The sequence below is a fragment of the Sabethes cyaneus genome, chromosome 2 (assembly GCF_943734655.1).
Source record: "Sabethes cyaneus chromosome 2, idSabCyanKW18_F2, whole genome shotgun sequence".
Classification (NCBI taxonomy): domain Eukaryota; kingdom Metazoa; phylum Arthropoda; class Insecta; order Diptera; family Culicidae; genus Sabethes; species Sabethes cyaneus.
In genome coordinates, this window is record NC_071354.1 from 167,431,360 (window position 1) to 167,456,340 (window position 24,981).

The 24,981-nt window shown below is 41.4% G+C and overlaps 1 protein-coding gene across 1 annotated transcript in view; it reads right to left on the reverse strand.

The window, feature by feature from the left end:
* The window catches only part of LOC128737555 (cyclic nucleotide-gated cation channel alpha-3), a 167,079-nt gene that overhangs the window by 39,021 nt on the left and 103,077 nt on the right, over positions 1-24,981 (reverse strand). The window contains exon 6 of the mRNA XM_053832224.1: positions 8,339-8,490. Coding sequence (XP_053688199.1) covers positions 8,339-8,490 — 152 coding nt within the window. The remainder of the gene's footprint in view (positions 1-8,338; positions 8,491-24,981) is intronic.

The following is a 24,981-nucleotide window of genomic DNA, read 5'->3' on the forward strand; positions in this document are numbered from 1 at the left end:
CCTCTAACCTCTAACTAACCTCTAAAGCTCTATTCAGTTAAAATCTGGACGTACTTCGATCCCATTTGTACCCAAAAACCACGACCCGACAAATCTGTCTCAGTGCGCCTAATCGAAGATTTCTTCGGAATTTTGAGTTCCTTGGTGAATAAAAATAACTGGAGAACCACGAATTGCAAAAGGTTGATTGGTAGAAGCAAGAGATGCATTCGCAAAGTTGACATGACGGCCGTACAACGCTCCTGTTTCGACGTTAAACGAAAGCTTCGCCGAACAGCCGACTACGGACCGTTTTAAAATGTACACTAATTTTTTTCAACAATGGAAAATGTATCTTTAATTTCGGTAGATCAGATCTTCTCCATGTATCTTTGTCTTCTTTTAACAGCTCGAGAAAAAAATTCCAAAATTTTAGTTGTCACCCGTTAGTCAAAATAGAGGTTTTTTTTAAATGTCAGGCAATTTATTTCGGTTTGGTTTTGGTAACATACATTTCCTCAAATACTTCCCATCATCTTCCGGACACATTGTTAACTTGAGCGGCCATTTTATTCCGCCATCTCTTTGGCGCTGCAGCATCCCGACTCTATATGGTTACTCTGATTTAGATTCCGCTTACCAATTGCTCAATATTTTTCAGTTGGACGAAATTGTAAACAATTAGGTAAGCTGATGTCTGAACCGAACTACATTGGATATGTCACAACTTTTTCTAAAACAAATGTAACCAAACTTTTCACTGAACAAGGAGACTTTGTCAGACAAACTGCTGCTAAAATATTCCAAATTCGACCACAAGGAGCGTGGTTGTAAAATATCTGGACTCACCGCCAGATATTAAGTGAATCTTTTTATAGGCACAAATGCCTTAGATTCTAGACCTTGGACGTTGGACGTTGGACCTTGGACCTTGGACTTTGTACCCAGGATCTTTAACCTTGGACCTTGGACCGTGGACCTTAGACCTTGGGTCTTGGATCATGGATCATGGACCTTGGATTTAGACATCGGGCTTTGGACCGTGGACCATGATGCTTGGTTCTTGGGCCTTGGATTTGGAACTTGAATCTTAGATCTTGGATCTTGAACCTTGGATCTTGGACCTTGGACTTGGGACCTTGGATTCAGCCAGAGAATTTAGACAATGGACTTTAGAACTTGGACACTAGATTTTTGACTTTGGATATTGAACTTTAGGATTTAGCTACTAGACTTTTGAATTTGGACACTGGACTTTGGAATTCGCACGCTGGACTTTAAAATTTAGGAAATGGATTTTAGAATTGGGGTTCTGGAATTTGGACACTGAGCCTTAAGGGGACATAAACGACTAAAAATTTTGAAAAAATCATTATTTTTTTATTTCAGATTTTGATTCTGTAGTCTTTTCCGCTTATTTTGATACTAAATTTGTATTGATCCGACCACGGGAAGTGGCCGAAAAATGATCATACACATTAGCATTCCAGTGCGGCGAGGAACTACTTCGGCGGAATAAAACACCGCTCCTGGAGAACTACGATTTTCAAACTTGATGTACCTTTTTCTCAGAAACTACACAACATATTGGAACAAACTTTTTTTTTTGTTTTGTTGAAAGTAGCTTGGCAAAGACTTTTATAACTTTTGAGGTTTGTAAACAAAACACAGCAGAAAAAGAAAGAAAAAGAAGACAAAATTTTATTTTTTCACGCGTTTTTTTTCTTCTTTTTCGTTTTCTCAAGCTGTGCTTTGTGGTTCGAAAACAGACACTGATGAAGTCTGCAAGTCGTAGGCGAAATACGGATCTGTCAAGAATGAAATATACATAGTAGAATTAAATTGGATAAGTTTTCTTTTTATTTAATTTCCAACTTGGACACTGCATTTCAGAATTTGGACACGTGTTGAGATTTTAGACACTGGATTTTAGCATTTGAATAGTGAACCCAAAAACTTGGACACTGGACTTTGGAATTTGGCTGCTGAGTTTTAATTTTGGGACGCTGAATTTTGGTACTGAACTTTAACATTGGGACATTGGATTTTTGAAATGAGACAGTGGACTATAGAATTGAGACGCTGAACTTGAGAATTCGGACAGCGGACTTCAGAATTTGGACATTGGATTATAAAATTTGGATACTACACTATTGAGTTTGGACGTTGTATTTTAGAATTGGGGCATTGGAATTTTGAATTGAGACATTAGGCTTGAGTATTTGTACACTGGCCATTAGAATTTGGCCACTGGACTTTCCCAAGTAGCACAATTACCATTCCTTTAGTTATACCAATTTGTTAATGTCTCAAATTAGTCATAAAACAGTTAGCTCAGCGACTTTATAATAAGCGTGCTATTATGGTTGGGATGTGGACATTGAACTTTGGTATTGGGAAACTGAACTATAAAATTTAAATACTAGGCCTTATAAATGGACACTGGATTTTAGAATTTGGACACTGGACTTAACATTTTAAATTCGAAATATGAGAATTTTCGATAATAGGTTTTAAAATTTGGACACGATTTGGGAGTTTGGACACTGGACGTAAGTAGCACTTGAATACTGAACTTGATAACTTGCACACTGGAGAATTGGACGCTGAATTTTAAATTTGGGACGCTGAACTTTTGAATTTTGACTTTAAAATTGCGGCGCTAGATCTAGAATTGGGACATTTGAATTTAGGATTGGGACACAGGATTTTAGAATTTGAATACTGAACTGTTGAATATGGACGTTGTATCTAAGAATAAGGACATTGGACTTTTGAATTGGGATACTGGACTTGAGTATTTGGGCACCGGACATTAGAATTTGGACACTGGACTTTCTCAAGTTGCACCTTTAAAACACCTTTAATTGTATCAACTTGTTAATGCCTCAAATTAGTCATATAACAGTCAATTCAACTGTTTTATATTGGGGTCAATCTCGATGTAGTGTTTTTTTTTTTGTATGCCAGAAGGGCATTGGGTTAAAAGGCCACTGCGACAGTCTTAATGATCGTCTTTTGTGGCAGGCCCCGTTTGCTGTAGTGGTTAGCAATCATGCCTCTCACGCCGAGAACCCGGGTTTGAATCTTAACCCTGCAGAAGTCACGAATGACTCAAGCCATTAAGTGACTATAATCAAAACGAAAAAAAAACTGTTTTATAATAAGTGTGTGACTAGGGTTGGAACTTGGACACAAGACTTTAAAATTTGTACACTGGGCTTCAGAATTCGGGTACTGGATTTTAGAATTTGGACACTGGACTCAAGATTTTAGAGACTAAACTTCAGAATTTGGACATTGGATTTTCGAAATAAGACACTGAACTTAAGAATAGGAACGTTGGGTTTTAGATACGAAACATTTAAATTTGAACATTGTATTTTGAAATTTGGACACTTGGCTTGAAAATTTGGACATGGGACTTTGGAATTGGGAAACTGAATCCTACAATTCGGACACTGAGCTTGAAAACTTGGATGCTGGATTTAAGGATTTTGAATACTGGTCTTGAGAATTTGGACACCGGTCTTTGTTATTTGGACACTGGACTTTAGAATTGGGACCCTGGACATTGGAATGATGAAACTGAACTTTATAATTTTAGCAATGAGTTTTAGAATTTGGAAACTAGACTTTTGAATTTGGACACTGGACTGCAGCATTTCGCCAGAAGTTTCACACTAGATCAAAGAATTTGGACAGTCGGTTTTAGAATTAGGACACTGGCTTTAGAATTTGGATAATTAGTTTTACAATTCAGACACTGGATTGTTATATCAGGAAATTGGACTGTAGAATATCAACACTGGACTGTAGAAGTTGGACATTGGATTTTGGAAATGAGACTGGACATTAGAGTTTTGACACTGAACTGGAATGAATTTTCGAATTTAAACAGTGAATTTTAAAACTTGAACAGTAAACTTTAAAATTTTGATTTTAATATTTAGACACTGGGCTAATTAAATAATTAAAAACAATCACTTAATTTTGTTTCAAATTAGGGCTTTATGGCGGGTTGCGTGTTAAATATATATTTTCTGAGTACCGTCGACATTTTCCTATATCTTCAGAACAGCTATTGATTAACTGATCTTTTTTTTATAAAATTAGACAAGTTTGACAGTGATTACGTTTTGACTGCTTACAAGGTGTAGGTGTATCATGTTTACATATATTTAAAGGTAATGATACATATTTGTGTTTTGACCGTTTGGAGTGCTGACATAATATTTATATTCTCAGATATTATTCAAAAACCAAGAAGTGGGCAACAATTGGGTGGTGAGCAACAATTGGCAAACTACCCTTCAACTATTTCTTTTGGGGTCAGTCCCGCTGTAGTGATTAGCATTCACGCTGAGGACCCGGGCTCAAATTCCAACCCCACAGAAGTCACGAATGACCCAAGCTGTTAAAGTGACTATAATCTAACAAAAAAAACTATTTCTTTTGTCAATTTTGTTCCGTCGTTGTAAGTTGTTTCTTTCTTTATACTTAAAAAGCAGCACATTTATAAAATATTTTTCCCTGCTATTTATTAAAAAAACGAATGCCTTGGTTGAGAGTATGAAATTACAATGGCAAAACACATTTGATTTAAAAAATATTTGTATACTAGCTGTAGTAACCCGCGAGCGTCGCACAGTAGGACCATTATGGAAAAAGGCGGTCAAAAGTCTTTTCTCGCTTTTCCTGACGTTTTTGAGCTTAGGTGTCTTCGGAGAACTTCCTTAAAAAGGTATTCTGCATCTGTTGACATTTTCGTATAATTGGATAATGAGGGGATAACACATTTGAAAAAATTAACTTTTTATAGGAACTAGATAGCATGTTCATGTTTTCAACAAAGTTGTAGATCTTTGAATTTCATTAAACTTTGCCGAAGATACTAAGTACCTGCATCATATGGTTGATTTGGTTACTTGAATCGCGTCTGTTTACATTAAATCCAGTAGAATGTTGCCGATATTGCCAGTTGTAGAATTTATTGCTATGATACACTCATGAAATATGTTCAACTAAAGTGGACCCCCGTTCGTTTGAACGATTCCTCATGCAAACTAACGGGGTAGTTTTTAATTGGAACAACTGGCAACCTTAAATATGCTGAAACTTGCATGAACTGGTCGCCCTGCTCTTTGTTATTGTTTTGGTGGTTTGATTTAGTGCTCAGTTGCAAGCAGCGAATATTTCATTCTCCGATCGGATTTCTATCAGAATTGTTGGGAAAACGGAATGTGAAACAGATTAAACACGCTAGGTCAGTACAAACAAGTCGTGATTATGTGCATTGTCTGCATAAGCAAATGATGTCATGTTGAAAATGACATTTGAACCATTTTTAACTTGCAAGTCGTGCAAACCAGCGGGGTTCAAATTAAAAAGTGTTCAGATTAAAAACGGTCAAACGAACGGGGGTTCACGGTATACGGTTGGTATTATATGCCACAATCAGTACGTCGAATTTAAATTCACGGTGCAAAAATAATAGATGTAGCTGTTCTACCGGTCGGTCGTCTTTCGGAAGAACCGAAGAGTGCCGTAACATGTACCGTAGACATAAAATTTTTTAGAGAAAAGCGTAAATGTTCAAGGTATGTTGAATGAAGAATCGTAATGTAATGAATCGTGATTGTATGTAATTATTTAAGTAATTTGATTTCTGAACACAATATTGACAAACGAAGATGTTTCAGAATATTGTTAATGACGTCGGATCCGTTGATTTCAACTTTAAGAAGACCAACAGAAAGATCAATGCGGTTGTTACCAGCAGCATACAAAAGTCCCAGAACGAAAGTAATTCTGTAACAGATAGTGAAACAGACGTGGACGAGGTCCTGTGAAATTATTATGAACATATAGGAATAATAAAACTCTGATAACTTTCTAAAACCAGCATATATGTATGTAATTCATAATTGAAATAACCAAAATACCCGAGCAGACCCGGCCGTGATTTTTGACACACTTATACTATATTCTATTGCGGTTCAAGCGATGCTAACTTAAGCTGCCTATTTACAGAAAAAAATAATTGTAAAAACGGTAAAATTTATACTTCAAATCTATTTTCAAAGCAAATAAAGCAACATACGATATTTAAATCTTCTAGAAAGTTACGTATTTTGATAGTATCAAAAAGTTTGTAGAACATGTCAAACCTGCTAGATGGGGTTTTGTATACAAAAATTTTAATAAACTGATTTTAAGGGGGTCACGACAGAAAGCCAATTATATCTCGCAAACCATATGACGCAGATATTTAGCACCTTCAGCAAAGTTTAATGAAATTCAAGGATCTACAACTTTGCGGAAAACATTAGCATGCTATCTAGTTCCTATAAAAAGTTAATTTCCTCAAATGTGTTTCCCTTTAATATCGAATTGTATAAAAATGTCAACAGATGCAGAATACTTTTTAAGGAACTTCTCCGAAGACATCTAAGCTCAAAAACGTCAGGAAAAGCAAGAAAAAAATTTGACCGCCTTTTTCCAGAATGGCCCCACTGTGCGTTGCCTCGCGTATAATTGAGAGTGAATCGGTGGTACGCTAACGCTATGTAACTCAATGAGATCCAGCTACATTACTTTTGCTTATCTTGAATGCAATCTGGTATAATTGGTTTTAGTCTTTGCTTAATGTTGGCAATTCTTACCACGAAAATGTGACGCCTTATCGGGGGCCTGGCTTTGGTTGCATACAAGGGTCTTATATATATAATATGTTGTGATTAGTAAAATTGTAACCAAACTTCCAAAATTCTGTAAAAATTTTTTGTTAATCAACTGCAACCCTGAAGATGAAGGCACACCCTTCGAAACGTCGACTATAAACTAAAAATAAATACTTTTTCACACAACCCGTGACCAAAAGCTAGTTTTAATTTGAAACTGGACTTTGAAATTTGGACTCTGGATTTTAGAATTTGGACACCGGACATAAAAATTTAAATACTGGACATGAATATTTTGAAACTAGGCTCCAGAATTCAGAACTCTGGAATTTGGATAATGAATTCTAGAATTTGGATGCTGGACTTCATAACTTAGATCTTAGGCCTTTGCAATTTGGACATTGGAATTTAAATTCGAACCCTGGAATTAAGAATGTACACTTTGTACTTTGGAATTCGGACCTTACAGTTAAAAATTTGGACTGATTGACACTTAAGGATTTAGGATTTAGAATTTGGGCCTTAGATTTTAGAAATTTAGAACTTGGAACTTGAACTAAAAAGCTTTGACCACGGATCTTGGAAGCTTTTATATTTTTTTACTGTTTTGAACTATAAGAATTTGGACTTTTGAGTTCTTAAATGTGTAGATAAATAGTCCAATGATTTTGAACTTTGCAGAACTTTTAAACAAAGGACAATATTCAAATTTTTGGACCTTTAGATAGCTACATTTTAAGATTTCTGCAATTTAAACGTTTAAAACGGGGTCAGTCCCGGTGTAGTGGTTAGCATTCACGTCTCTCACGCCGAGGACCCGGGTTCATATCCCAACCGATGGGCCACGAATGACCCAAGTTAACAGTTTGGGCGACTATAATTTTGACTTTTGACTTTTTTCCATCTATTATCTATAACTTTCATCAACAATTTTTATCTTTTAAATTTCAAATTTCATCTTCCATCTTTTATCTTTCATTTTCCATCTGCCATCATTAACCGTACGTATTTAATATTCACAATTTATTATCCATTTTGATAGAGCATTTACCGTTTGTTGAGAATATTTTCTACCATAACAACTTCCAACATAATTCAACGTTCATAATTGCACTCTCTTCTTGCCTGCTGTATAGTAGGGTGTTGAAGATGCATGATACAATGTATTTTAATGACCAATATTGCCAGCATCCGGTATGAAAAACGAGCAGCAGCAAGGTGTAAAACAAATTATACAAACTAACTGAATTTCCGCACTTTACGACGGGAACATTACACCGTTTCGGTTGTTGCCCCTTTTCGCGCCTGCAGTCGTTTTTCTGTTAATTGAATTCACTCGATCAGACATTTAAACGGTAAGTGCTATATCGAATTACGACGTAATCAACGACGCCGCTTGCTCTCCGACCCCTTTTTCCACACCTAACTATATATTAAGTAAGGTTAGGAATGCACAAGTGGCGTTTTCTGTAAAATTGAAAGCAACTGCAGCAACTACGAAACGGTGTTATAATGTTCAGGTTCCAATTTGTTGCGCATTTCTACCGGCATAACTATTGCCGCGTACTGTACCACCGGATGCCCTCGGCTATGCGAGGATAGTGTCGGGCCGGGACCCAACTGGCAGACTCGCCACCTCTCAATGATTACCGTACACGGAAACCGAGACAACCTACCTTTAATTTATCAGGAAGACATGATACAGCTCTCTCCTCATCTGAGCACTTTTGCGTCAGCCAGAGATAGTCGAACCATTTGATCACTTTCACCTGGAGATGATTGGGAACCCGTCTCATGCGCATATAGGTTTTCACACCGTCTAGTTTGGCTGTTGCGGGAAAAGAAATTGTGGAGGAAGAAAAAAATAAATTAATTAGCGTATTCGATACATAGTGATAGAATATGTTTTCTAGGAATTGTGGTGCTTGGTGCCAGAGCAAAAAAAAATGGCAAATTTCGCTGATAACCGAACTAGAGTGGCTGATTCTGAATATGACTTCAAGTTATACCTTGGTCAAATTTTGATGCACACGATAGAATGGCTGAAAACTGTTTGAAACGAGAAAAATGATACTAGTTTGGCTTTTATAGCAAGAAACAAAGTAAAGAGCATCTCTAAGGATCATTAGTCGAGGGTTATTGCTACAATCTTAATGACGCCAACCAGTAGTGGTGTCACTTGCGATTACCCTCGTTGATAGTCGATACAAATATTGCTAGAGTAGATATCGAGAAGGGCGAAGAAAAGTGAAGGATGCTTAAGTTTTCCTTAAGTACAAACTCATTAAGATAACGATCCTGCTCATTGACGATGAGACTTACGGAGAGTGATGAGCTTGAATGATTTTAATACTAGAAACTATGACATGAGAAATTGTTCTTGATATGAACAGCGATAGGTAAGATTATTTACCATCATCGCGATTGAAATTATCTAATCAAACTTTATTTACAATTAATTTACGACCAATACATTTCCAATCTCACGGTAAGTATTTTCTGCCCGAAATCCAACTAAACTGTTCTTTTCAATCTAGTATGTACGTCCAAGTAATTTAGCAGCTGAGTAATTTGCTTTCCATTCTCACTGTGGTACTGTGGTACTGTGCTTTCTTTAAATTCTTTCTTTACAGCCACTTTTCCTCAATCAAGATAATTTTCGATCATTATTATGGTTAGTAACTTCGGAGCAACTGAACCATGACCTTCGTTCACCTTACATCCGACAGTTATTTATGCTAAATTTACGTTCAACAATAGCTACTGGGCTTATGTTCACTTCAGTGCCAAATCGTGTGCACTTCAGAAGAGTTCCTCTCAGTCGCCTGCTTCGAGATTCAATGATGCTCGAATTGGTCTCTATCGATGCTACTTTGCAACCCACTCTTGAGGAAAAAGTATGTACTCCAGTTTCCGACCTTTTTTGTTACTATTAACAGTTGACTGTATATATGTGCTGGAAGGTGGTAGTGTAGTTAGTTGGCAATTTCAAGTGCGCTTGTTACGAAAATGATGCCGTAAACCACACGTTACCGAAGCTCAGAAAAATTCTATTCCATGGAGACATTGATGGAAGCTCTCACTAATCGTTCAGTAACATTATTTTCACGCTTCTTGTTTTTTACGCTATATTAACTGTCAAGAGTCAAAATTATGTAAAAAGTTTCTTTATTCATAGTTTGATTCCTACCTAACGTAATCCTAGGTCAACAACGCGATCGTGTAGGTACTTAACACATCCTTTATGGTTTTTTGTTATTTTTTGTGCCGTTTGGATGGCTCTTTGGTGTTATTTTTGCATCAGTTTTGTTACCTGCGATACTTTTGTGATTTTCATCATTAGTAGGGCACGGGAGGGTATTTTCAGTCCATTAAGCAATGGCATCTATTTTTTCGGCCTATGGCCTAGTTCTAGTGGAAGAACAGGTGGTTTTAACGTTCTTTGAATAAAAAATAGTACATTACTTACAGTCTTGAGAAAATAGTTATAACATATTTAAATTGTATGTCGGCAAAGTACTTTTATTGGCGAAAGAAAAGGCAAATAGCCTAAATTTAGAAACCTGCTGAAAATACCCTCCCGTACCCTATAACAGCTTTTGCATTATTTGTGTGTCACTTCGTCTCCCAGCCACTTGTACAACTGTTATTGTAACGAAAATTCTCATAATGCAAGAAACAAAACTCTTTTTCTTCATTTAAACATCTCTCCTCCACTTGTTCCATTTGTAAATCTGTCGTTTTTCCGGAAATCTCTATAGACAGAACGAAAAAATGAGTCTCACATTCGATGTAAATTAAAATCGGATACATTTTTCCATAAAATAAAACGTAAACCGTCTAACCCGTTTTAAAAGATATATTTTTACATCAATCCATACGTAATAAACAAGCCTTTAAGTGAAATAACGCGTAATTTTATATGCTTTGCAATGCTCCATTTATGTGCAGGTCAGAAGTAGAGATGGTCGGGTAGCGGAAAATTTGCCCGAAACCCGCACCCGTACCCATACCCGCCGGGTTCGGGTCGGGTTCGGGTTCTTAATTTTTATTTTTGAAACCGGGTACGGGTCGGGTTGGGTATCTCTATTGACCACATTTAACACTAAAGATGGTCGGGTACCCGGGCCCGTCCCGTACCCGTCGGGTTGCGGTCGGGTTCGGGTCTCAAAAATAATAAACTTGCGGGTCGGGTCCGGGTATTCAAATTTTCATGCCCGACCATCTCTAGTCACAAGACGTAAAATTACAAGATTTTTTCGAAGTGTGTAAAACGAGGCAGAACCTTTTTTGCTTTTTTGAACCTCCCGCTTGTCAATGGCCACCCCATTCCCATCCTTTTTACCCTTCTTGCCTCTCATCCATTGCCCAAGTAGTAATTTTGATTTAATTTTGATTGCACAGTAGATTTCAGAACCAAATTGGGTGAAAACTAGTAAGAAGCATAAAAGTTATACAGAAATTTGGGTTTCCAATCCATAACCATTATCCTCCCCCCCTTTAGACACCTCCACTTGTCGTTCCGGAATTATAGCACCCCCCTCCCCTCGAGATCTGCTCACGCTTTTTGTCCAGCTAAGCATTTCTTTGCTCTTCAGAAGATCCTAAATAAAATAGAAAGCTTTTTTCCTTATTTTGACCTCCTCCAGGATAATGATTCTTTCATGATCATGTGTGCCGAATTTGATGAAGAATCGTCTAGGTGTTCTAGAGTTATGGCGGAACATACATTCATAGTTACTTTCGTTGTCTGCTCTGTTGGCTCTCCCCAGTCAGCTCCCTCTCCTGTCTCGCAACCACTTATGCGTCTGTTTACTCTTTGAAAATCCCTATAACGGAAGATGATGATGATGATGACGATTGTTTTATTAAGGACCCTTTAACTTAAATTCATTCGGTTCCACCTATAACAGAAGAAAGAAAAATCAAGCCTTCCAGATATCCCACCTTACCCTTTCTGACACCGCCCCCCCCCCCCCCCCCCCTTCCTGTCACCCACCCACTTCACAAGTGTAATCGATCCAAATGCGTGTGAACACAACACTTTTTCCTTTTTGGACTTCCACTTTGTCTGATTTGCTTATGTCGAGGAACCTGTATGCCAAGTTCGGTGCAAAACAGTCAAGGCATTGCTCTGTTAGATAGGCCTGCAACGAAGGCTTTGATTTTATTCTTTTTCTCGAACGTAAGATGCTTCGATCGACCCCTAGCGGCAAAAATCATGCGAATAATAAGTGATCTCACACTTTAAGTGAGTAAACGCACTTTAACTCAAGTTCTATTAACTGAAGTTGTTGGAGCGTCTTAGTGAAATTACTCATTTCAACTTTATTAACAACATGGCCACACGACTACGCTTCAAGCGTTGAGTATAAAACCCTACAAATGTAAAAACTCTACACATATCAGTAACTCCACAATATGCATGACAGAGGGTGTTAGTGTGCATGCAAAACGAGTATGACGATGTTTTTAAAGCATTTTCATCTATGCGTCATGTCCGTGATGTTGCTATTTTTTTAATATTATGCAACTTTTTTGAATAGCGGCGTGGCCTTAGTTTTGTTTCAATTCTATTTGTATTGTTAGATTTCCTAAAATTTTCATTCCGAGTGATTAATATTAAACTTTTCACAGTTTGCAAAAAAATTGTTTTCCGTTTTTCCGAAATATCTCTTTTTCAATTTTGTTGCTATTTTCCGACTTTCGCGATTTATGTGCATTATGTGCGTTCGAGCTTCGTTGGCCCTCCGGCGAAACAGGGGTTGGTGTAGCAGGCGTTGCAAGCCGTCACCACGAAAAATACTAAAGCACGGAACGAACAACAAATAAATTCTTACTGGAACAATCGGAATAGACCCACACGACGAATAAGGACTATGGATTGGAAACTCGGGACGTGGAACTGCCGATCTCTCAACTTTCAAGGGATCACTCGAGTGCTCTCCGATGTATTGAAGAGCCGCAAGTTCGACGTCGTAGCGCTGCAAGTGATGTGCTAGAAGAGCTCAACGGTACGTACGTTCAGAGATGGACATAGGGGAATTATGTATAACGTGCCCCCCGTGGCCAATGTGCCCCCCCTTCGTTTTTCGCTAAACAAGCGAAATTAAAATGCAAAACCACCCAGAAACCATAGTATTTGATGGAACTAGCCTACTATGCAAGTATGACAGTTGTCACATGCTGTAAAAACAAAACAAAAATAAATTTGTTTTTGAGCAGCTTCCGATGTAACTTTTGGCGTCATTTCCATAAGCTATTTTCTTGTCAAAATCTGTAAATAACCGGTTGTTGCGATTCGATTGCGTAAAGTGAACTTCAAAATGACATCCCTGCTAAAAATAACGGTATGAAACGCTTGACTTGCTTTAACATTTAATATTTTTTCAAATAAGTAAAAGCAGGCCAAAATGCCCCACTTGCGGTGGTGCAATTTGCCCCCCTTGCAAATGTGGCTTTAAAACTATGTAAACAGATCTAAGTTGAAGTCGATTGCCATTATTTAATTCAATTAGTATTGTAGAGTAACCGTGGTGGGAATAATTTATTACCAACGTCCAAATTCTAGGTAATTCAACTACCCGGTACAAAACGCCACAGCTGCGTATAATGTGCCCCATGCAGAAAAGAAAAAGTGCACCAGAAGGCCGAAACTAGGTTTATTTTACATAAAATAACAATATTTTGCAAAACAAAGGAAATAGTTTTACTTTCTACAAAATAGAGTTGGTCTGTCACTGGTAGAAATACTCAAATTACCGCATTGGGCATATTATACCGCAGGTGGGGCATTTTACCCCGCGCAGACGAGAAACACAACATTTAGGTGCTTTTATTAAATAATTCCTAGCATGTTTATTCCACAATACTAAATGAAATAAACAATTGCAATTGGTTGTCAGCTTAAGTACCAACATATACACGTAGTTGTAACGTTAATTTGGGGAAGTATAACGGAGATATATCCATTTATTCTTAGGGGGGGCACATTATACACTTTTCCCCTACCATCTACCGAAGCTGTGGCAACACACACGAGCTGACTACAGCATTCATAGTGATGGGCGAGTTGCGGAAACGGGTGATTGGGTGGTGGCCAATCAATCCTCGAATGTGCAGGTGAGAATCAAGGGCCGATTCTTCAATATAAGCATCATCAACGTGCACAGCCATCATCTCAGAAGTACCGATGACGACAAGGATGAACTCTACGCGCAGTTGGAGAGTGAATACGACCGCTGCCCAAAACATGATATCAAGATCGTCATCGGGGATTTCAATGCTCAGGTCGGCCAGGAGGAGGAATACAAACCGGTGATTGGAAGGTTCAGTGCACACTAGCGGACCAATGAAATGGGCCTAAAACTTATCGACTTTGCCACCTCCAAGAATATGGCCGTACGTAGTACCTTTTTCCAGCACAGAATCCATCACAAGTACACCTGGAGGTCACCAAATCAGACAGAATCACAGATCGACCACGTTTTGATCGACAGTCGGCACTTCTCAGACATTATCGACGTCAGATCCTATCGAAGCGCTAACGTTGACTCGGACCACTACCTAGTGATGGTTAAGATGCGCCCAAGACTCTCCGCTGTGAACAACATTCGGTACCGACGCCAGCCTCGGTTAGACCTCGCGCGGCTGAAGCAGCCAGACGTCGCCGCAAACTACGCGCATTCACTCGAAGCTGCGCTACCGGAAGAGAACGAGCTGGACGAAGCCCCTCTCGAAGACTGTTGGAACACTATCAAAACAGCCATCAGCAGTGTAGCGGAGAGCTCCATCGCGCATGTGGCCCGGAATCAGCGGAACGATTAGTTTGACGATGAATGTAGGAGGGTGATGAATGAGGAGAACGCTGCGCGGGCGGCCAAGATACGTAGTGCCACACGTCAGAACGTGGAAAGACACAAACAGAAGAAGATGCAGCGAAACCAAATGTTTTGGGAGAAAAAGCGCTACCTGGAAGAGCAGGAATATGCAAAGTTGCAGCGGCTACATCGTTCTCAGTAAACGCGAAAATTCTACCAGAAACTGAACAGATCCCGCAAAGGCTTTGTGCCGCGAGCCGAAATGTGTCGGAATAAGACTGGCAGTATTCTGACGGACGATCGTGAGGTAACCGATAGGTGGAAACAGCACTTTGACGAACACCTGAATGGCGCCCAGGCGGAGAACCATGGCGGAGGGGAAAGCGATTTCGATGGTGCAACAAACGGGGAAGAGGTGCCAGCCCCAACGATAGGCGAAGTTAAGGAGGCCATCATGCAGCTAAAGAACAACAAGTTAGCTGGAAAAGATGGCATCGGAGCGGAGCTTATTAAAATGGGACCCGAAAAGCTGGCCGTTTGTCTGCACCGACTAATTGTTAGAATTTGGGATACGGAACAGCTACCGGAGGAGTGGAAAGATGGGGTTATCTGCCCGATCTACAAAAAGGGCGACAAGTTGGACTATGAGAACTATCGAGCGATCACCGTTCTCAATGCCGCTTATAAAGTGCTGTCCCAAATCATTTTCCGCCGTCTATCACCAATTGCGAATAGATTTGTAGGAACTTATCAAGCCGGCTTCGTTGAAGGTCGGTCTACAACGGATCAAATATTTACACTTCGGCAAATCCTCCAAAAGGGCCGTGAATACAGAGTTCTCACGCATCATTTATTCGTTGACTTCAAAGCCGCATATGATACCATCGACCGGAAAGAGCTATGGAAAACCATGGACGAGAACAGCTTCCCCAGGAAGCTCATCAAACTGATTAAATCTACGATGGATGATACACAGTGCTGTGTTCGGATTTCGGGTGGATTGTCAAGTTCATTCGAATCACACAGAGCGCTTCGTCAAGGTGATGGTCTTTAATGCCTACTATTCAACATAGCGCTACAAGATGTTATGAACCGAGCGGATATCAACACGCGGGGCACGATATTCAACAAATCTAGTCAGTTCGTCTGCTTTGTCGATGACATGGATATTATCGGCAGAACATCTGTGGCGGTGACTGAACAGTACACCAGACTAAAGCGCGAAGCAGAAAAGATTGTACATGCTGGCCAGCGGAACCGAGGCCGAACGACACCGCTTGGGCGGTAGTATATTGATCGACGGTGATGAGTTTGAGGTAGTCGATGAATTTGTCTACCTTGGCTCATTGGTAACGGCGGACAATGATTCCAGCCGTGAGATTCGGAGGCGTATTATCAACGGAAATCGTGCTTACTATGGGCTTCACTAGCAATTGCGGTCGAGCAGATTAAGTCCCCGTACAAAGTGCACCCTGTACAAGACGCTTATTAGACCGGTTGTTCTCTACGGGCATGAAACATGGACAATGCTCGAGGAGGACCAGCGAGTGCTCGGAGTTTTCGAACGACGAGTGCTAAAACGATCTTCGGTGGCGTACAGGAGAACGGAGTATGGAGGCGGAGGATGAACCATGAACTCGCACAGCTCTATCGCGAACCCAGTATCCAGAAGGTGGCTGAAGCTGGACGGATACGATGGGCAGGGTATGTTGCAAGAATGCTGGACAACTACCCTGCAAAGATGGTGTTCGCCTCAAATCCGGTAGGAACAAGACGACCAGGAGCGCAGAGAGCAAGATGGTTAGACCAGGTGGAGCGAGATCTGGCGGAGAGTACTCGGTGTCCGAAGAATTGGAGAGCGGTAGCCCTCAACCGAGTTACATGGAGAAACTTTGTTCAACAGGCTTTGTCTTAGGACGGCAAGCCACCTAAGTAAGTAAGTTACCAGGAAAGTGCAACATAATCATACTTCCCAACTGAAAAACGGTGGAACAATCTACACCGTATGCTGCACTTGAATCCGCAAAAATATGCCCGCCTGGTGCTGCCCTACGAATTCTCTTGCTATTGGGGATAGATGACGTAACAAAATATGGAAGAGCACCTTGTAGGCGGCGTAAATAAGCATAATGCCACGGCAATTACAGCAGTCTAACCGATTACCCTGTTCGTAGATGGGACGGTAATTTCTACTCCTCCTTCCAAATATTTCAAATTATCCAGTGAAGTGCGAGTTTACAATGCAGTTAAATTGAATCTAAATTAAAGATACCTACATTGTAGCAATAAATTTACAAAACGGGTCTACTGTGGGTTACCAACATATTATCCCACATTTTTTGTTAAACTTGGGGTACATCATCGGTGAAGGTTGGCGGCGTGACGGCAAAGTGTCGGCAGTGACGGCGCACAGGTCTAGCAATAGGTCGATTCGATTCCGTCGCATTAATTTTAGTTAGAAATTTTAATCACTAAATTGAGTTTAACGGTACACAAAGGCTGCGTGATATTGCATTCGGTCCAAGATATGCAACACACTGTTTGTGTTGCTACCAGCAGGTGCGTAATAATTTTTTAAGCCAAATAGTGGTAGGTTTCTTTTGTAAGATTAAATTTGCGGCTCCATAATATATCATCTTGGAGTTTAATAGCAATTTAAATTCTTATTATATCTGAGAAAAAGTTTCAAATCCATTTTAATTAATTAAATTTAAAATTTTTTGATTTAGATTTAGACGATGAATGTTTATGAGCGCTATAATAAAACATCCCTCAAAGATGTTTGCTGGTGCATTGAGCACAAGCTTAATGATGCTTTTCTTGGATGCACTTTAATTAAAACCGATTGTTTCCATTCATTATAAAACTCGAGCAATGGAAGCAAAATATCGAATTATAATCGTTTGCAATCGGATTTTCACAGTGAATTGCACCACTATAAAAGGCAATGCGTTGCTACGCGATGCGAAATAATATCCATGTTCTATGTGGAACACCTAGGTAGATATAGGTACCTACGGTTACCGATGACAGCCATTTAAGGTTATTATAAAAACGACGCACCCTCCGAGTTCAAAATTTCCAAACATCACGGACACGGCAACTCCCGGGACCATAATCAAGCGCCGTTTTTCCAGCTGGCGAAAAGTCAAATAAACGTTTATCTTCCCACTCGCATTAGAGCAGAGCAGCACGCTGCTGCTAAGTTCCGTTCCATGCTAGCGCTCGACAGCACCGGCTGAGCCCATCCTGTGGAAAAAGGGACCACCATGAGAGACCACTTGCCCGCTGTTCAATTCACGCGATTGTGTTTAGACATTCCATCGTGGGCCACGCTTCGAATAGATAGCGAAAAATCCACTCTGATCCACCTAGCGGTGTTTGTTTCTCTTTTTTATCGATAACTTCATTCACTTTTGTTTGGTCAGGGCTCAAACTTCCGCCATGATAATGTGATTTTCGCAACAGAAAAAAATAATAAAGCAAACACACATGCACGTTCGTATGTTGGAAACGAGTGGATTTTTTTACCAGCCCGGGGAAGGGTGCCGTTTGAAAGGATTGTCGCTTCGTAAAAAATTAATGAACCTTGTCACAGTTTGAAAGTTCGACATCGAGAAGGGATGAGATCGGCAGTGTAATAAAAATTCAATTGCGTGTTGATAGTACTTTGGTAAGCCAACGCACCCGCTGGGACGTCCGGGATGGTCGAACTTTGTCGTACAACACATATGATGGATTATTCACCGGATAGTCAACTCCAGATGGAACTGGCATGAAGCGGTTTGACTTTTGCGCCTGGAATTGATATTGAATTAATTTTGCAGTTTTTCGAAATACGTTTACGTATATTCCTACGCACGAAGGAAAACGCAAATTTAGTTCAATTCACTTAGAATTATCTTTGCAACAATTGGCATAACCACTGATCATATTGGAAATTTTAGCCTAAAACAATCGAGTTTACACGATAAACAATTCTGCTGCAATGCCTCTCTGGAAATCCAAACTATTTTCAGCTTATCACATCCACATGTGATCGTCACTCCCCATATTAATAGCTTTTATGCGCTTAATTTTCTAGTCCTCAGTGTATACTATTTATGGGCAGCTCATCGTATTCATTACTGCTAGCTTTTCTGCACCATTCCCTGCGGGGCCATTCACCGGGGTCGGAAATATTTATACTTATAATGAAAAGACATCTCCTCAGATGCCAACCACATCGTTGCAACATGGTCTCTAAGAATCTAAGGCTTTAGATGTATGCAAATTTAATTTCAAATGAAAGATCCTGTTACTGCTTAGGCAGTAGTCAGTAGGTGGGAGAGCTGCGCTGCAAACGCGGTGAAGTGTCATTCAAAAGTTGTTCTGTTTGCATGTGGGATTGAGACTTGTTTTGCTGCCAGCTGACTTCACTTTCTGTCAGAGTGTTAGTGTTGCTTAACAAATGGTTTTATGTGACTAAAACTGGAAAATTTATTCATGGTTCTATTAATGGCTGTCAACAACTAGCAGGATGATATCTTTTAATCAGCAACGAATTGACTTTGACGGTTCGGAGGTGCGGGGGTTTTTTAGAGCTCGTTACAAACTCTTACGACTAATTACGTTCTGAGTGATGACCGAATAGTCCTATCTTCATCAAAGAAAAAAAAAACCATTCATTTGGTATGACTTTTGAACGAATTTATACAATTTTTCTGCCTAGTGGCCCACTCTCTTCGAAAGCAATTTTGAGAATAATATTCCTGGAAACAAGTTTTACGTACTGCTAGAGGTTCTTGTAAATCTTTTAGGAACACAAGCGTGGCCGGACCTAAACAAAAAGTAAGGCAGCATCCATTCAGAAGTATTTTTTGGCTTGGAAACCCCAAGTAATCATAAGATAGCGAATCAATTTTAACGCAATTAATTGACTTGTCGCAAAAATACCAGCAGATTAAAAACTTCGGCATACCATTCCACATTAAATTTCATAGAGGTGAAACACGTGCCCCATCCTGGGCACCCCGCTAGACTCAAACCTAGTTTTAAAGCTAAAACTTGAACAGAAATTGAACTCAGAATTGAACTAGAATTTCGACTTCATATTGGAAATATGAAATTGACCATCAAATTGGACTTAAATTTGGTTAAATGAAAGTAAACTTTTTTCACGAAGATACCTACGTATTTCGCTTACGACTTGCAGGCTTCATCAGTGTTTGTTTTCGAAGAGTTTTGACCTTAGTTACAAGGCAGCCGAGTCTGCTTTGACAAGCGAGTGGTCCGGGGCTCGAATGTCAGCAAAATCAGGCCATTCGTTGTAAAGTGACTTTAGCATGGGCTTGTTCTTAGACCACTCAAATCGTTCCTTCATACTAAATTTTGCATTTACCAACAATGAAACCTCTTGCCAGGGCAAGCTATTTGTTTGTTTGTTTATTTGATTGTAAAATTTGACTTAGTTATCTTATTGAGTATTTGTCATGTTAATAAAAATTTAGTGCTAGCCAATTTATGTGCTAATTTATGATGCTTTAACCTGCGAAAAAAGTTCGAAGCAGGCAGTTATAGGTTCGTTGCATCCGAAGATTATTCGGTGGAAACTCGGCTGCAGAAGCCCGGTTGATCGAAGTAAGCGTTGCGACGCACGAAAGCTCAAAACAGATAGTTTCAAATCCTTGAAATTATCCAGTGAAACGCTGTTGCTGGCGGTTCTTGGCCATTTTTGTAGAGTTCTAACGGGACCAGGTCTTTTCCGGCGGCTGTTTTAGTCTTCAGCTGACCGATTTTTTTTTTCCATGTGTGGACTCATTACTGCGACCAGTATAGTTGATCTATTGTAATATCGCCCGGGTGTTTGCTGTATGACCTGCACTGCATTTCTTTTTGCTATAATCGCTATTGATTGAGCGATATGCTTATTAAATTTTATGCGTGCTTGCGTGTATTGGGGTTTACCCTTCCTTCAAAGCTTAATCTACTTTACCCACTTATTCCTCGCTGCCAGCACTATCCCATATTATAGCCGTCCCTGGCGAGGACTCATTCGTACCTCTGACCAGTACACTTAACTATAGGAGGGACATTTGCACTGTCAAGAGGCTTCAGAGGGTAAATATAGAATTCAGCACGAAGGCAGGGTAAATGGAGGGGACTGAGAATAAACCCATGCTAAAGTCACTTGACATCGAATGGCTTGATTCTACTAAGATTCGAACCCACGACCACTCGCTTGTCAAAGCAGACTCGGTAACCTTGCGGCTACGGAGCCCCCCAGCTGACCGATTTCTCACCGGATCTCTTCTAGATCGGGAGCCGGCACGCTGTTATCGTTTGTAGGCACTCCTTGGTTAACTTCCATTGCGCCTCCTTCTGTTGTATCGGCGTTGAGGTGTTCATCGAAGAATTGCTTCCACCTGTCGACCACCTCGCGCTCGTTTGTGATTAGATCCCCTCCCTCGTCCCTACACATGTCAAGTTTAGGTGTTTATAGTCCTTATGGGTTATGGTCGGTAAATGGTTGGATAACGCGTAAAACAGACCCCATCATGGTCCCTAGCCTCTTATCTAGCAACTCCTACCCCGACCTCCACGTAGTACCAGCTGGAATACGAGCAACCTTTGCGGAGATCTGGTAACCAACCCCGGTGGAAACTAAGGTCGTATACCAACAGGGGAGGAGGCACAGTGTGTCTCGACACTGCAAGATGGCAGCCCCATCACGAGACTCGGTAGCGTAAGCCCTAGTACGGCTACCTATCTAAACAAAAAAAACTTACAACAAGAGTCAAGAAATGTCTTCTCTGAATATTCGGCATGGACCAAGGCGACGAAATAAGGACATGGAATGGAGACTTGGTACCTGGAACTGCAGATCGCTAAATTTCGTTGGTGGCGACAGGGTGCTGCTCGATCAGCTAGAATCCCGAAAGTTTGGCATCGTGGCACTGCAGGAGATCTGTCGCAAAGGCAAGAAGGTGCGGAGAATCCGTGGCGGCAGAACCCGATTTTTCCAGAGTGGTGGAGCGACCAACGAATTGGGAACGGGCTTCGTAGTGCTGGGCAAAATGCAGGATCGCGTAATGGACTGGAAAGCGATCAACGAAAGGATGTGCGTGTTGAGGATAAAAGGCCGTTTCTTGAACTACACCATCATAAACGTGCATTGCCCACACGAAGGTAGACCCGACGACGAGAAGGAAGGGTTCTATGCGCAGCTGGAGGCAACATAGGACAGCTGCTCACCACGGGACATCAAGATCGTTATCGGGGATATGAACGCCCAAATCGGCAGGGAAGCAATGTATAGACCGGTGATCGGGCCCCATAGTCTGCACACCGACACGAACGACAACGACCGACAACGAGTTTTGCGGCTTCCCGAGGCTTGGTGATCAAAAGCACCTTCTTTCCTCACAAAGATATTCACAAGGCCACCTGGAGATCACCTGACCAACGAACCTCGAACCAAATCGACCATATTCTCATCGAGGGCCGGTTTTTCTCGAACATCACCAACGTACGCTCCCTACGGATTGCGGATATTAACTCGGACCACTACCTAGTAGCAGTACATGTGCGCTCAAAACTATCGACGATTTATACCTCGCGACAAAGTCGCCCTCCTCGGCTAAACATTCGGCAACTAGACAACCCGCGAACTGCCGAAAACTACGCGCGCGTACTGGATGAAGCTCTGCCTTCCTCTGTGGAGCAAGATGCTTCGACCCTCGAAAACGGATGGAGTAGGATACACTCAGCCGTCAACGAGGCCGCAACCGCGGTGCTAGGTATAGAAACCTCGAGTGCACTAAATGATTGGTTTGACGGCGAATGCCAAGAAGCGATAGAGAGGAAAAAAAGAGCTTGGGAAAACTATCTGAGCATATCCACGAGAGAGAATTTGGCCAAGTATCGACGAGCGAGGAATGAGTTGACCACGATCCTGAGGAGGAAAAAGCGCCAGAAGGAGGACAGAGATCGTGAGGAGCTTGAACTACTATTCCGGGCTAATGATACCCGCAAGTTTTACGAGAAGGTGAACCAAACTCGCAAGGCCCACACACCAAACCCTGGCATGTGTAGGGACGAGGGAGGGGATCTAATCACAAACGAGTGCAAGGTGGTCGACAGGTGGAAGCAGTTCTTCGATGAACACCTCAACGGCGATATAGCAGCAGGAGACGCAATGGAAGTTAACCTCGGAGTACCTACAAACGACAACAGCGTACCGGCTCCCGATCTCGAAGAGATCCGACGAGAAATCGGTCTGCTGAAGATTAATAGAGTCGCCGGAAAGGACCGACTCCCGGCAGAACTCTTCAAAAATTGCCAAGAACCGCTAGGAACGGCACTTCATTGGCTGATTTCAAGGATTTGAGAAGAAGAGAAACTACCGGAGGAGTGGATGGAAGGCGTAGTCTGTCCCATCTACAAATAGGGCGACATGCTAGACTGCTGTAACTACCGAGGCATTACGCTGGTCAACGCCGCCCACAAGGTGCTCTCCCAGATTTTGTTGCGTCGTCTATCCCCTATAGCAAGAGAATTCGTAGGGCAGTATCAGGCGGGTTTTATGGCGGGCTACTACGGATCAAATTTTTACTCTCCGACAAATCCTTCAGAAATTTCGAGAGTACAACGTGCCCACGCCTCATATTTTCGTGGATTTCAGAGCAGCATACGATACCGTTGAACGCGAACAGCTATGGCAGATAATACACGAGTACGGTTTTCCGGACAAACTGACGCGACTGATCAAAGCTACTCTGGAACGAGTGATCTGCTACGTGCGCGTTTCGGGGACACTCTCAAGCCCTTTCGAATCGCGCAGAGGTTTACGGCAAGGGGATGGACTGTCCTGTATGTTATTCAATATCGCTATTGAAGGTGTGATCCGGCGAGCGGGCATCGAAACGAGGGGAACGATCTTCAGTAAGAGTAGCCAACTCCTAGCCTTTGCAGACGACCTCGACATCATTACTAGAAACCCTGGGACGGCGGAGGTAATCTACGCCAGACTAAAAACGAAGGCTAGGAGGATGGGGTTGCAAATTAATACGTTGAAAACCAAATGTATGGTAGGAAGAGGCTCCCGAGAAAGTAACGTTTGCCTCCCACGGACAGTGACTATTGACAGCGATGAACTGGAAGTGGTTGATGAGTTCGTATATTTGGGATCTCTGATCACCGCCGACAATAATACGAGTAAGGAGATCCAACGACGCATTCAAGCTGGAAATCGAGCCTACTTTTCCCTTCGCAAGACGTTTCGATTAAGGAGCATACGCCGCCGCACAAAGCTGACGATGTACAAAACGCTAATCAGACCAGTAGTCCTCTACGGACTTGAGACAGTAACTTTTCTTACGGAAGACATACCCCAAGTAACAATTTGGGTTTTATTACACTCTTATGATGGCATTCAAGACCAAAATTGGTCTTGAAGACCACCATAAGAGTACAATAAAACTCGCATTGTTGCTAAGGACGTGTACTTGCCGTATTTGAACGAAAGGTGTTGCAGACTATTATTGGCGGACTCTAACGGATAGCGAAGAGTGGCATAGACGTATGAATCACGAGCTACAGGCACTGCTTGGAGAGATTCCCATCGTACACCTGGCGAAAGTTGGGAGACTACGGTGGGCCGGCCACGTCGCAAGGATGCCGGACGACTGTGTAGTGAAATCCGTTCTCTTCAAGAACCGCACCGGCACCAGGAATAGAGGGGCGCAACGTGCTAGATGGCTCGACCAGGTTGAAGCCGCTTGCGTGTGTCGAGAAGCGCAGCGAATTGGCGACGAGTATCCCAGGACCGAGTACAATAGAGAGGAATTCTTGGTACGGCAAGAGCCACCCCGGCTCTCGGCTGAATAAGTAAGTAAGTAGTCCTTGTGAGTTTGGTTTTCCTTCTCACAAAACTTGCCTGTGTCATTAGCTCGGAATAGTTGTGCCAACTCCTCACGACCTCTGCCTTCCTTCTGGCTTATTTTCCTCCTCAGGGTCATGGTCAACTCATTTCGCGCTCGTCGATACTTGACCAAATTCGCCCTCGTGGAAGTGCTTAGATAGTTTTTCAAAGCTCTTTTTTCCTCTCCATCGCTGTCAAACCAAACATTACGTGTGCTCGAGGTTTCCTTACCTAGCACCGTAGTTGCTACTCAGTAGATTTGAACCCGGGCGTAAGAGGCGTAGATGTTAACCACTACACCGGGATTGACCCCTTGCCAGATTTTTCTTCGTGTAAATCCGTACATGTTAAAGATTTGGAAAATTCCACAACGTTCCCCAGGCAACAATTTGGGGTTTATCACAAACCAAACCAAAATTGGTCATATAAACCACTATAAGAGTGCAATAAAACTCGCATTGTTACTTGGGTCCTTAGCTTAGCTTAGGTAGACTGCCCGTAGTTGCACTCCGTGATTTTCGGAACCGGCAGGATTGCACAAAGAACCAGTTGAATGGCGCTTGGGAGTAGCATGATATTCTCATAGTGCAACTTCTAC